The sequence below is a fragment of the Crocodylus porosus genome, unplaced genomic scaffold, assembly GCF_001723895.1.
Source record: "Crocodylus porosus isolate Cpor-Errol unplaced genomic scaffold, CroPor_comp1, whole genome shotgun sequence".
NCBI classification, from domain to species: Eukaryota; Metazoa; Chordata; order Crocodylia; family Crocodylidae; genus Crocodylus; species Crocodylus porosus.
In genome coordinates this window covers 16,769,261-16,783,643 of record NW_017728917.1, presented here as the reverse complement: position 1 = coordinate 16,783,643, position 14,383 = coordinate 16,769,261, and the positions used below count along the sequence as shown (strand labels likewise).

Here is a 14,383-nt window from a genome sequence, read left to right as displayed (position 1 = left end):
TCAAAGTGCTGATGCAGAATGAAGTGCCTCAAAGCTTTGTGAACCTAAATTAGCTCTCCGGAAAAGAACTAAGCAGAACTTTCCTGGCTGGTCAATTATCATCGATCAGGAAAGCCAGGATAAATGGTCTTCATCTGATCTGATCTATGACTCTAAGGTCAATAGATGCTGAGGCCTTGTTGCTTAAGGGAAGACTTTTCCAAAGTGCTGGCCATTGGCTTAACTCTGCTGCCATTGCAGTCAGCAGTAAAACTCAGTGATTTCAACTTCCGATGACCTTAGTGAGAGCCCAGTTAGCCCAATGCTGAGTACTTATGAAAACCCCACCTAAATGACTAGTACATTCCAACATTTCCATTAGGCATGCTTATAATTTGATGAGGCTGCCAGAGGCATTAACCACTAATCCTATTAAAATCACCCCTGTTTGAACAGCATTGGTCAAAATCATTCCTGGTGTAAGACTGCACAATTTTTCTTGAAGTATGTAAGAGTTACAGCTATTTACAGCAATGCTGAATTCAGCCTACACAGTCAAACCTGCCCACTCCACTGTGCCACTCCACTGATTTATTACTTATATAGCACCACGCAAGTAGCTGGCACTTTACAAACACAGAAAGACATGGTCTATAGTTTGAGGTCTAATACAATGAACTGGTAACAGTCAGACCACAGTGCTGGAGGAAAAGAAGGAGAGATTATAATAAGCAATGACAAAGATGTACAGTTCTGTGGAGAAAATATTGTTAATGAGTTCCAATAAGCTGTATGTTTTATATACTTAATAGAGTTTTGAAGATTGTAAATGACCAAGCAAATGAGCAGGAGAAGATGCAGCCAGAGTGGGGTTTGGCAAGGGAAGGCCAACCAGACAGAGAAAACAAGACATGCCTCAGCAGAGCAGAGAAATCTGAGACAGGACACAGAGCAACAGAAAGATCAAGTGACAATAAGGAGGTGCTGGTCTTACCTCAGCAATGATCCCAACGCATCCAACAATAACTGCAGCTTTAGCCTGGGCCCCACTCATCCCACCAAGGCCAGAGGTGACAAACACTTTTCCAGCCAGGTCCTCCACACCCAAATAGCGACGACCTGCATTCAGCACAGTCAGCTAAAGCACAGCACGCAATAAAGTAATGATTAGAGGCTCCTTTTCTTAAAAATCCTCCAGTTACTTTTATTTAATATGTCCATAACACTACTGCACTCTCACATTTGCGTGGAAGCTACATGTGTTTGTAAGTGGAATTTGTTATGGTGCCATAAGGCATTGGTCATTTTAGAAGGACCAGATGGTCCACCCTTTACAAGAAGTTTGGAATACAATGAAATCAAATTATGAAATTATTAACGCTCGGTGTCAGGAGAAACTATTGGGAGTGTCAGACAAGACAGCAAGTTGCTGAGTTCCACTCCCGAGTCATCGCTTCTGATTATACTTGGGCCCCGCTACAGTGGAGGCCACATGGACAAGATGATCTTTGGAAGTCTCTTCCAGCCCTCCATTTCTATGCTTGTAAGATAGTCAAGGTCAAAGACACTCTCACCAACAGCTTAGAGATGCCTGAATCAACCCTGCTATGAAGCCAAAGCAGGGAATGTGTGTTGATAAATGTTTCTTTAAATCCAAAAGGACTCAGCGGATACACTTTTGTTTACAGAAATCATGCACAGAAGTCTTGAGACAGGACTTAAAGATGCTATACAAGAAGCACCTGGTAAAAAAAAAAACAGCTAGTTTGTAGCTCTCCTGTTTTACCTAGACAACAACCCAACAGTCTCAAACTTGGAATGGGGGCCAGAGCTGTAGCTTGGAGGAGAACCACACATTTATTAATGTGGCAGCCAAATTAATTTCCTTTTATAGTCAGGAGCGCCCTGATAACAGCAAGTAGAACAGCCCCGGCTAATGGCCATCTCTAGGAGGGAGAGTTGCTGCTCCAAAATCTCTTACCACTGTTCCATGAACTATTCCCTGTGGTCCAATGTAGCAATAGCTCCCTGCCGTCATCTGGCCATACCTGGCAATAACAGCAAACTCAATGATATCACTTTTACCCAACTCAAAATAAAATTGCAATAAGAGCATTTTATATGGCTATATAATCTGTTATTAGCAGGCATCGTATTATCCCCACTTAACTGAATTGTTTCTGAATTAAAATAAAAAAATTGCCCATAAACATAAAAAGCAGGTTGCCCTTTCAATACCCCACCATTGGTTCAAGTGCTGAACTCCCACATTAAGCAAAGGGAGTTTCACATATGTCACTTATAATAGCACAATTGTGGTGCAAACACATACAATGGAAGCATGTGTTTATTTGGCTCCCAGGCAGTCCCAACCATTATATCTGGCTCAACAATGTGAATGTCCAACTTGAGCTGGAAGTCCAGGAGCACTGGACAGTAAGATTTTTAAAAGCACTTTGGTTAAATGGTTGCCCTTATCCAAATGGTTTAAAAAATGCTACCCTGAGTGCCTACTCATGTGAAGTTCTTGAAAAATCCCAGCCTCCACATTCACCCTCTATATTTACTCTCTTCCACATGCTCACAGCTCCTTATTTATGAACCTCTAATTCTCCATGGCTTTTAACAACCCTACAGCCATTCATTCTCTCACCAGCATGAACACTCATATAACTGGGTGGACAATCCCCTGCTCCATAAACTAAATGAACATGAAAAAAAAAATCAGCTGAATAATTAATTCCAGAAATATAGCAAAAATCATGACAACTTCAGTTCTGCTTCAAGGTCCATGATTATGACTTTAGGACTTAGTGGCAAAGCCCTTACCTAAATGCTTAACTTCAAATGCCAGCATCACTGAAATTCATACTTATGTGCTTTGCAGACTATGAATGGGATAATTCATGCTCTTAAAGTTAAGCTTGGATTTCATGCTTTACCGAATAAGGGCCTTGATTCAGCTATGAAACCCAGTTAAAAGAAATTCTAATCAAATGAAAACTAGTCCCTGACTCCGTTCTAGCTAAGGTAAGACTGCAAATCTATACATTTGCAAACCTGGATTAGTAGTGAATATATATCTTACATTGTGACTCCCATTGCAAACATTTTCTCATATTCATCTCTGGAGGAATAGTTGGGTACAACCTAAAGAAAAAAAATATGGAATTTAACCATTCTTTTCCACAGGCTGAAACCTGGAATTCTATTCACACAAAGGTAGCAAATCAATGGAAATCAGTAAGGCAAGTAGGTTTAACTCCCTATGTTCTAAAAGCATGGGAGAAGTGCCTAATCTGCCATGTAACTGTCTTTCAAATCTTAGATAAGGTAACTATCTATCCACAAGAAATGAAGTGATGTGTACTGATGGCTCAGGGGACTAGCAATGACATCCTTAATTTTTAGGTTCGTTGATTGTAGCTGACATTTACCTGAAGAACTTTGCCTGCCTTTCATCTCTAAAGCATTCATTCGATCTTCCCTGGGTAGGTAATGACAAAAGATTACTAGCATTGCAGGCTCCTACTGTCAGTGATCCTAATGGAGGCTTAAAGACATAGAAGGGATTGCACTAGAATAAATGTGGGAATTTGGACCGATACATGTGTTCTAGTTGTGTTGCAATAAATTCAAATGATGAGAAAGCTCTAAGAAGGAATACATTTAAGAGGTAGGGTGCAGACAACAGAATGTGATGTGAATACCTACCATACCATTAGTGATGACTAAGCGAGGTGCATGCAGATGGCTGGGGAACAGGCCCAAAGGATGCCCACTGTACATCACTAACGTTTGCTCTTCAGTCACCTCGGACAAATACTGCATCACCAACCAGAACTGAAGGTTAAAGCAAAGGAAAACTAGTGAAGCTGTTTCCATCTCACATCGATCTTTCTTCACAGAGCTTTCAAGTTCCTAGTACAAAAACAGCTACGTGGAAAAATAGCAGGTTTTTTATATAGAACAGCAACCAAAGCCTTCACCACATTCTTCCTTTTAATAAGGCCCATTAAAAGGACATTGCATAGCAGGAAATACATAAATTACTACTGAGCAAAAGCCTGAATGAGGTCCAGAAAGCAAAGCAAAAACAAAAATGTGCCTTTTCTCCCCCAGTACAAAACCCAGAAACAACTTGCTAGCATTTTAACGAATCATTTTTAGAATTGTTCTAATTTTAACTTGAACTGGCAGTTTTCTGGCAAATTTCCCAAAGCCAAATGCTAAAAATTCTTCTTTAGAGTAACAATGTTGAAACGCCCACATAAACTATTGATCCTAACCTGAAAAAGGATATTTTAGTGTGGTTTTTCAGCTTGGAAATACATGAAGGTTACAATTTGCACTTGAAAAGGAAAGAATTGTTTGTCACAAACAGAAATCATCTTCTTCATGGATGAAAGAAAATGCAAAGCTTGGTGCACCCAGAAACAGAAAATTCCCCAAAAAACTTATAAAATTCAATAGTGGTTTGGGATTTATACCAGGGAGTAGAACTGAGCTGTTAGTATCTAAATTGGCTGCAAAAGTTGACTCAAGTCCATTGTTTCTCAATAGAGAGGAGTCCATATTATTTTGCACACTTTATTACTGTCCTAATTATACATGGTGAGGAATTTTCTGACAAAATGTTTCATTTTTTGTTGTTGCAACATGTCCTATGGGAATGTACATGCTAGTTTCAACAGCTTGTTTCAACTGCTCTCAGACAGGAAAAAAAGCTTCACCCATTTAGAACAGCAAGCAGCCCAGAGGTTAAGAGTATTTACCTTGAATTTGGGAGCTGGCAAGGAAAGGTACTACATTTTTGGTCTCTCATATTCTGGGTGGGTACCCCAACTACTGGACTATTGACTATTCTGATTGACTATTCTGGGTGGATAAGGTTCTCTTTTTCCCTGTTTCCCCGCCTTATAAAGACCTTTGAAAGGCTACAATTTTATCCCAGTGCAGAACAGGAAAATATTTGAAACCCTCAAAACTTCCACGGAGTGGGAAAATTATTTCCCATGTATTTCTAGTACTAAAGAACTGAAAACTCTCTAAATAGTTAAATCTTACTGTATTTCATGTCTTGTATTTCGTATGTGTGTGTGCACGTCTTTAATTAGTCAGAAGGATCAATGTAGATATCAGTGTTAGACATATATATGTATATATACTTACATACATATACCTATATACATACATATACACGTACATACACACACACACACACACACACACACACACACACACACCAGCAGCAGCATTTTCAAGAGAAATTTCACAATTTTTTTAAAAATGCACTTTTTAGGACAACACTACAGAGAACAGAGTGTACCCATCATAGCTGGATCAGTTATGCAATTGCTACTCAGTAATAATCAGTAACAAAAAGTTATTGTTTGTTCTGCAATGAAGACTGGCAGACCACAGCTCTATCTAACTTGGACAAGACTGCTGGAACTGGAAATGTATCCACATTTTATCCATTTTTACCTTGTAGTTCAGCATCTGCCCCAAGGACTGTCAGCCTTCTAGAGCAAATGCATGCAGCTGATCTAATTGCAGGTGCTGTCCACATTAAATCTGCTGTATGATCTATATGGAACAAGGTCCTTAAATGTGCAGTGCATTTTCACAGCACCTTTCCTTCAAGGTCTCAAAGGATTTTACAAATGAATTATGGTTTTTAAAAAAGGTCCAAAAGAGAGGTAAGAATTACCACTGCTATTTTACAGAGTAGGAAATGGGGGGCATACAAATTGTCCCATAGCCACATGTGGCGCTTGTAGTAGGACTGGAAACAAAACTCCAGCCTGATATCTCTCAGCCTTGTGCTATAGTCACAAGACCATTCATCTTCTCTGATCAGGAGGGCAGTCGAAGAATTTCTTTTAAAACTAAGAAAAGGATAACTTCACCAAAGCTGAACAGGGATATCTGGTATAAAGCATGTTTGTCTGAAAAGCACTTTCTGGTATAAATGGCCTTAGAATAACATGTAGAATCATACCAGGCCAGGAGACGCTCTGGGAGGGAGGCAGAGAGCTAGGAGGCCTTTAGACTTCCTCAGCCCTGAGACTCTCTATCTTGAAGGGGGTCTAGCCCTTTTTTCCTCTGCACATCTGTCCTGCTCTGCCAGCAACAAACAAGGACCCCAGCCCTAATTCATCCTTTCACTGCTCTGCAGGCTTTGGCATGTCTTGTGCCTCAGAGGTTGGACGGAGGGATGAATTCCAATGCTTGAAAAGACTGCATCTGGACACAGCTGTCCAGAGGGCCCTAGAACAGCTTTTCCCTTTTGTCAGTGCTTCCCAGACCATAGACAATCTGGTTCTGAGTGAACAGAATAGAAAGCAATGGATTAACCCTATAATTAATGCCAGTGACTTCCTTGAAATGTTTTCTGAAGGTAAATTTTAGTGTTGTATAACATGAGACAGCTACATTGCAATAAATCTTATTTTTGGATGGAATAGGGAGAACATACAGCAGTGGTTTCCAAACTGTGGGTCGCAACTCCAAATGGGGCCGCAACATCAGTGGATGGGGTCGTGGCGTGGTGCTTTCTTCCACGCCAGGTCTCACCCACTGAGCTGCAGAGGCCCAGAGGAAGGGCAGCAGGGTGGGGAGCCCCAAGCCCACAGTGGGCAGTCCACATCCTTCCCCTCCCCCCAACCCCAGGCTCTGCTCTGGCCGTGCTGCCTGCAGGAGAGGGGACAGAGGCAGGGAGACAGGGAGCTGGGCTGTGGGCTCCAGCCTCAGCAGCTGCTGCTTCCTGTGGGTGGCAGCTGAGGCTCAGGTGTGCTGGGGTGGAGGAAAGGGGGCTGCGGGCCCTGGCCCTGGGGCACCTGGGGAGATTGGGGGACTGCAGATTGGGAGTGAAGGGCACTAGCAGTGTTGGGAATGAGGGGCCATATTGAGGAAATGGGGTCATACATGGGGTCATGCTGAGGAAAAGTTTGGGAAAGACCGACATACAGTATGCAGAGGAAGTTGCATGAAAAAAGTTTATGATGTATTGAACATTCTGGCCCTGGGTTTACATTCAAATCTCTACTCACTCTTTGCCACTATAAGAAAATCTAAATAATATTAACCAAACTGAAATTACAGCCTACAAAGAGCTAGAAGGTCACCTGGTACTTAATACTTATGTCTTTGGCTAATCTTTAACTCAGTTGGAAACAAATTCAAGACCATGGTTTCTAAGTCAAGCCCAACACTATTAATATGTTGCATTTTGTGCAAGCTACTGTGAAATCATTAGAAACAACAAAACAAATATACATTCTTGCTTCTTAGGATTCAGTTTGCCTCTAAAATAGCTGTACATACCACAGGCATATGCATATTTACAACAGGAAAATACAGAATTGGTTTTAAAATACACAATGGGTGTGTCTACACATGCATTTATGCCGGCTTAAATTTATTGTGCAGTAAATTACCATGCAGTAAGCAAGAATAGGCTGGCATCTACACATGCAGGAGTTAAAACATATTAACGATGTGTAGACTGTTCTCACACACAGTGTTACTGTGCAGTAAGGTATCTATATGTGCATTACTGTGCAGTAACTAATTGAGTGTAAATTTGCTACCTGAATCACGCAGGTATCGAATTTATGCTCAAGTAGGCATAAGTTGCCATATTTACTGCATAGCACAGGCATGCACATATAGACATGTGTCCCTACTGTGCAGTAATTTTAGTTACTGTGCAGTAAATGCACACATGTAGATATGTCCAGTTATCCGCTGCTTGCCACTTTTATGTTGCAATACTCCTATTGGCAGCATTTGTTCTTTTCATTAAATAAAACTATGTATATCTTTGAAGTTTATAACTTAGCATTCATTGCTCCAGATAGGATGTTTTGAAATATTATGAGACCAAGACTGCCAAAAAATTGTCACCGTCTCTGTCTACACAGAATGGTTTTGGATGGCTGAAGTGTAAATCTGATCAATCTTTTCACAACAGTGAAGATGTACCAATGCCATACCTGAGCCCAGTTGCTGAAGACTTGTCCATTTCCTCCATAAGTTACAAGTTCCTGTGGAAACTGAGAAAGGTACATTTCAATAATTTTTAATGAAGTGTTTTCCTAAAACATTTTGGAATGGCTCCCTGCTACCTCCCAAAACTCTGTAGTCCCTCAACCCACCCCTAGACAGGAAATATAATCTCCATTGGTTCATCTTGCTGTGTTTGTTTGGACCATTGCCCTCTACCATAGTTGTCTCCTTGCCCAGGGACTATATTTTTTCTATATTTACTGACACAAAAAGAGACCTATTAAATTTGCACTACCAACACCCCAGGCTCAATAAAACTAAATAATTTGGGTCTTTATATACCCCTATTCCAGTCTTCATTAATAGCAGACCTCTGTAAGAAAGGCTGAGTAGCTAAAGGAATCTAGTAGTCACCATCTACACTTCAGAATGATTTAAAGGGTGTTGGACTTGTGACAGAAATGTCCTGGTTGGTACTGAAGCCTTCAACAAAAGCAAGGCAATGTCCTTTACCATATAAAAGAGCCCTCTAGCATGCATGACTCCCATCAAAGTCAATAGGAGTGAAGCAACTGGGACTGAAGAACTGAACCATACATAGGACATAGTCCTGAGAAACATGACATTCCCTCAACCCTTACTAAGACATAACACAACATAGATTTCCCTCAGTCCTCCAAAGATATCAGCTCCTTGGATACTATATGGATACCCTTCTGAAGATATTGAAAATTAACTGGTTGTGTGCTTTAATGCACATTAGCCTATTTTAATGCACATTAAAGCATCTTTAAAAAATGTACTTTTTAGTTAACATGCATTAAAATAGGCTAATGTGCCTTTTTCTAGTACCTCACAATGGAGGTACCAGATTTAATGCTCAATCCTAGAGCACATAAGTGAACATGCAGATGTGCCCAACCGATACATAGAGCAATTCACCTTTGTGCAAAGGGCCAGTGTAAGGCTCAGGCACCAGTTAAAACCCATTTAACCATTATATTGAGCATCATCTGTGCAGAGATCCATTTCATTGTAAGTGTCTACACTGCTCAGTTTATAGGTGAGCACATGCAGGAAGTGACCTGCAGAGCTGCTCCTGTTCTGTGAACAGTTTTGAGACCTTTATTTTCATTGTGCCATACCTGTGCTACTGAGGGATCCAAGTTATTCATGATCATGTGCATGATTGCAGCAGCTGATTTGATCTTGCAAGGATATTCCTCTATGGGGTAGGCTCTGAAACAAACATACACCCAAAGGATTTTTCTTTCAAGCATGTTTTAAAAAAAAAGGGGTGGGGGACACTGAACAAAACCTGAATTGCCACCGAACTTCCTAGAATTGCACATTCATAAGAGAAGAATAAAAAATAAAATAATGATTCCTGCTAATTAACAGACAAAGCCTTTTTTGATACGTATCAGAGCTAATTAAAGACTGTTTATGAACACTCTTATTCAGCCCGTTTCTCCTATCAATTGCTGAGGTCATGAATCATGAACGGGTACTAAGTTGAGTGACAAAAACAAGTTGTTCTTATTTCTTTTCCATCCTAGCTTTGCAAAGCCAATGCAATGAACTGACAGCTGGATTCTTCCTGAAGCACCATCACCTTGTTTGATTACTCAGTTCCAGCTATACTGGATGCAATGGGTATGTAGAGACCGGCTCCGCCCTGAACTGAAGAGCACCACTGAGAAACATGCCCTACCCATTCATTCCTACCCCATTCATTCCTACTCTGTGTAGGCCAAACCCTGGAAATGGTGCAATGTAGCTGCCTTACAGCAACTCTGAGAATGCACCCCAGTGCCAATCTCAGGCTCTCCATCTTGAGCTGCACTGCTCTAAGGTAGCTTTGTTGCTTTGGTGAACAGAGTAGGGGGTATGCTTCAGGGCAGCACTCTCAACGAAATGGTAGAAATGTCCGGTGGGGTTTCACAAATATCACTGAGGGTACAGTTTGACCTGCACAATGCTGGTTACTAATGATGATTCTTGAAAAGGAAAGAACCCAGTTTGATTCAAGGCAGTTTCATACACCAAGGCTAACTTGTGAAATAATCTCATTGTGACCTTGTGTTCCCCCATCTACTTGTCATATCAACATGTCCTATGACTTCTAGTCTTACAGTTATATTGCAGGCTCTTTAAGGCAGGGATGATCTCTTTGTTATGTGCCTGTACACAGCCCACCACAAAAGTGCTAGGGACTCTTTGGTCTATCATCATCATCTTCACAGTAGAGCATAACCATGTTAAAAAGATTTCACTATATTGCTTCCTCTATATTGAAAGCAGAAAAGTTATGGCCATTTAAAGTTACTTCAGGTAGACCAGACAATTCATGTTACTTCATTAGCATGCACTCTCCCAAAAGTCAGAGATTTGTTTCATATGGAAGGACATTTCTGGAAAAGTGAGGATAAAGACTGACAATTGTAACAATTATTCATCTGCTGGCCCAGGATTTGAAATGTATATTGTATTGATTTAGCAGCTGGTCTCATCCCATAGGCACATATCCTTTAACTTATCTGTTTTCTGCAGGATAAAGATGAAAATGTATCATGGTCTTTGTCAAAGCAGGAGGAAATTCATTTTTAGTGGGCTTATCTACATCTTACCCTATGTGGCCGTAGCACGTTGCTACATCACCATGGCATGTCTCTATTTGCTGTAGTGCATTGCTATGGCAATGTAGGGTGATGTGGGATTACACGTGAGTGGCAGCTACTTTACCAAAGCAGCACGCTTCCCCATTTTAGTGCACCACTATGGTAAAGTAGCAACGAAACCTATCCATGCGCCATGCGCATGGCGCAGTACAGGCAGTTACTGCGCTGTGCTTTAGTACTTCCTTTTGGTACTTCCAAAACAAAGTACTAAAGCACAGCACAGTAACAACAGCACCACAGGGTGACGTGTAGACACGCCCAGTGGGATTTTTTATTTTTTATTGTTGTTTTGCTTTGTTTCATTTGCAGGGGTAACAAAATAACAATATATGGGAAAACTGATGCCAATTTATAGGACTAAGCAACTTTAGAATCTTAATTAAAATGTAAGATTAATGAAAGCAAAAGCAACTTTACAAAGCACATTCTTAGGTATCTCTTAGCACAAAGCATATTGACACATACATATTGATATTAATGGAACACAACCAAACTCGAATATGTTCCACAGGAAATACACAACAAACCACAATCAAATCTTAGAAGATGGAAAAGAAACATTTTGGCTTTTATTCCTGAGATTCTGAGAGAGTGTTAAAAATGTTGAAAAAGAAAAATACACAAACTTTTAGAAGTAGCAGTATAATCACAGATTCATTCACATCAGAGGTGACCTGCTGAGTCACCTACTCCAACCCAGTCAGTGGAAGTCTGTTCTCAACATATTACTCAAAGCTACATTCTACTGAAAACCCAACTTTTCTATTCAGACAACACTTCTGCTCTCTTTAAAGAAAGTGTTTGGTTTATCTAGGCCCCAATTTAATGTTGAGAGCTTAGAAACAGTTGTCTACACAAATCTGAGTGATTTATTGTTATTTGTCTTATTTATTTAGATTTCTATTCAGATATTAAACAGGCCCTTGTTTGATGCAAGAAGCAATTTATCAGACTCAAAAAAGAGCAGATAACACTCAACAAAACTGCTCTGCTCCAAAAACCTATGTGCCATCAGATCTGTCCCCCAAACCATAAGGAAAACCTTGAGGCATGCTCCAACAATCAGCAGGCCCAGCATATTTCAGACTGGGGTCACAGGGGGTAGGCTACACAGATCAGAGCTAGTTATGGGGAATACTCTTTGTCCCTTTAAAATCGGTTCAAATGCCTCCCCTCCGTGACATGAAGACTGACTTTCTTAAACAGAAAGGTCTCGTGTCATTCAGGGCCTCTGAGCAATCCTTGATTTACCAGTTGTGGGCCTCAATATTACAGCAGTGTATGGATATCTCAGACCCAGCGGCTGGGTCGAAATCTCAGGTCTATAAATACAACAGGGTAGTTATGACAGCACACAGAATAGAGGAGAGCAGCTTTCATTTGAGGAGAGCAGTGTAATGGTAGAAAGAAAAGGGAAGGGCCAATAGCCACCAACAAGGGTGTACAATATTTTCCTCATGGATCAGGTTACTAATGTCGAGGTAATAAGTAATTAGTAATAATTACTAATAATTAATAATAACTAATAATTAATTAGTAATTAGTATTAATGGTCACTAATGATGAGGAATTTCATGTGGCCAGAAAGCAGTAAAGAGACTGAAGCATGAAGAAATTCTGCTATGTGGCTTACAGACGTCCCAAAACTATACCCAGGACTCAGGACAATCAGGCACTGTTTTATAATCCCACACAAAAAACCACTATATTCACTCATTTCACTAATGAGTCTTGACACAATTTCCAGAAAAGCTAAAGTAGGGCTTTAGTGGTGCACAGGTCTCAGGCTACCTCTATATCCAGAGGTGATTTTCATGCCCAAAGTGGAATTAGTATGTAAGTGGCTGCTGCCTGGAAATTTTGAAGCACACATCCCAAACCTTACCTCATCTCAATGTGCGGATAGAATCTATACATGTAAATATGTCCATAGCGCCTAAGCTCATCTTCAAATTCGGATGCCAGCAGTTGGTGTAATTCAGGTGGGAAATAACGCAAGGAGTTCTGCAGAGCCAGCTGATGGGAAAAAAAAGGCATGAGTAAAATGAAGTGAGCAGCTACCACACCCATGATCTCTATACTGCACTCCATGGGAAACCTGCCCAGATTATGAGTATTCAAGGATGCTGACCTTAGAAGAGTAAGGACCCAGCAAGTGAGAGAGACAGCACTTCTGGTGAAACTTCTTTATCCTAATTCTTGCACAAGCCAAAGTACTCAAACCCAGTTTCTATGATGTACCTAATTTCCACTGTGCACAGCAAGAGAGGTCAAAAAAGGAGCCGGTGGAGGGTAACTGGAGTATGTTAGCACTCTGGCCACTCCTTTCATGCCTCCAACACGTTCCTCCAACTGGTTCAGGAGGGCAGTGATGAACAATTACGCCCTGGCCACGTCTACACAAGGTGCTGACTGCGCAGTAGCTCGTGACTACTGCACAGCAGCGCCATGTGGCACGATGCATGATGCAACGCTACTGCGCAGTAGTATCAAGCTACGGCACAGTCAGCATCACTAAACAGCCATTTGGGGATGCTACTGCACACTGACTCTGGTTACTGCTCAGTCATTTAGCACTTGTGTATGCAGTAACAACTGCGCAGTCAGCACCTTGCATAGACCTGGCCCACCCCTGATGCCCCTAGCTATGGAGATATAGCCAGTTTATGGTCTCTCTGAAGCACTAAAATTGCACATGGGAGCTAAAGAGGACCAGAGAATCTGGCCTTCTGAGAAGTTTATTGAGCAATGCTCTGTGATAAAGAGTAACATGACTTTCTGCTCAAGCTTCAGGGCAGCGACCAAGTCTTCAGTGTTTCAATGAAGCACTGTGCATTAGGTGCTACCTCCTTACTAGTGTAATGCACAGTATGTCATTCATAGCCTGGGGTGATTTCTAGTGATTTTTTTATCTTCTTAATGTACCTACATAATTCCTATTAATGCAAGTAAGATATGTGAATCTAGGATCAAGCATAAATGTGATGTGCCTGGTTATTTTTAAAAGTGTTTGCCTGTCATTTCTAATCCCTTGCAAAGAAATATTCTCCTAATCTTTGTTCTTAGTGAAGAATTTTTAGAAACAATCCTATGAAGGGAATTAAAATCAAGGAGACATGTGGCATTTGATTATGTGCAAAATTTGCTTATGTGCAAAAAGTTCACTCCAGATAGAATTTATAGGGATTTAAGTGATAGATAGGCCTTCTGGCTCTCTACCTCAGCATAAATTTTACTCAAAGAGTACACTCATAATATACGATGACACTTGGTAATCTGTGCTTGTCAGATCATTCCCATATAAAGTATTATTACAAGCTTAAAATTCAAGGGTTTTTTTTTTATATTCCTTACAACTTGAAAAATCAATGAGTTTTTAAAGAAAATCTTGTTATCTTGCACATTATTCAGCCAAAACCAAGATGAATGTCAGCTAAAAATGGGTCAGCTTTTGAGAAAAGAAAAGAAAAAACAAGTCTATTTTCTAGTAGAGAAAAGCATGAAATACATAAAACAGACAACATTTAAAAACTTTACAATTCTTGATTTGGATATTAAAAGCCATTTTTATCCAGTGTTGGCCACACCTAAATGTCTGCTTATGAGTGACCGACAGAAATAATAAAAATGCTGTTTATTTTACCTGAAATTTTTAATTGTCCAAATGGTCAGTAGTAGATATCATTTTGGGTAAAATATGTAGTTTTTCA

General features: G+C 40.4%; 1 protein-coding gene across 2 annotated transcripts in view; it reads right to left on the bottom strand.

The window, feature by feature from the left end:
- UROC1 (urocanate hydratase 1) overlaps positions 1-14,383 on the bottom strand; it is a 62,053-nt gene that overhangs the window by 40,845 nt on the left and 6,825 nt on the right. For both annotated transcript variants that reach the window (XM_019536812.1, XM_019536813.1), the window contains exons 2-8: positions 12,559-12,689; positions 9,138-9,231; positions 7,980-8,039; positions 3,694-3,822; positions 3,068-3,129; positions 1,961-2,027; positions 974-1,117 (exon numbers count right to left, since the gene is read on the bottom strand). In XM_019536812.1, the coding sequence (XP_019392357.1) occupies positions 974-1,117; positions 1,961-2,027; positions 3,068-3,129; positions 3,694-3,822; positions 7,980-8,039; positions 9,138-9,231; positions 12,559-12,689 (687 nt within the window). The remainder of the gene's footprint in view (positions 1-973; positions 1,118-1,960; positions 2,028-3,067; positions 3,130-3,693; positions 3,823-7,979; positions 8,040-9,137; positions 9,232-12,558; positions 12,690-14,383) is intronic.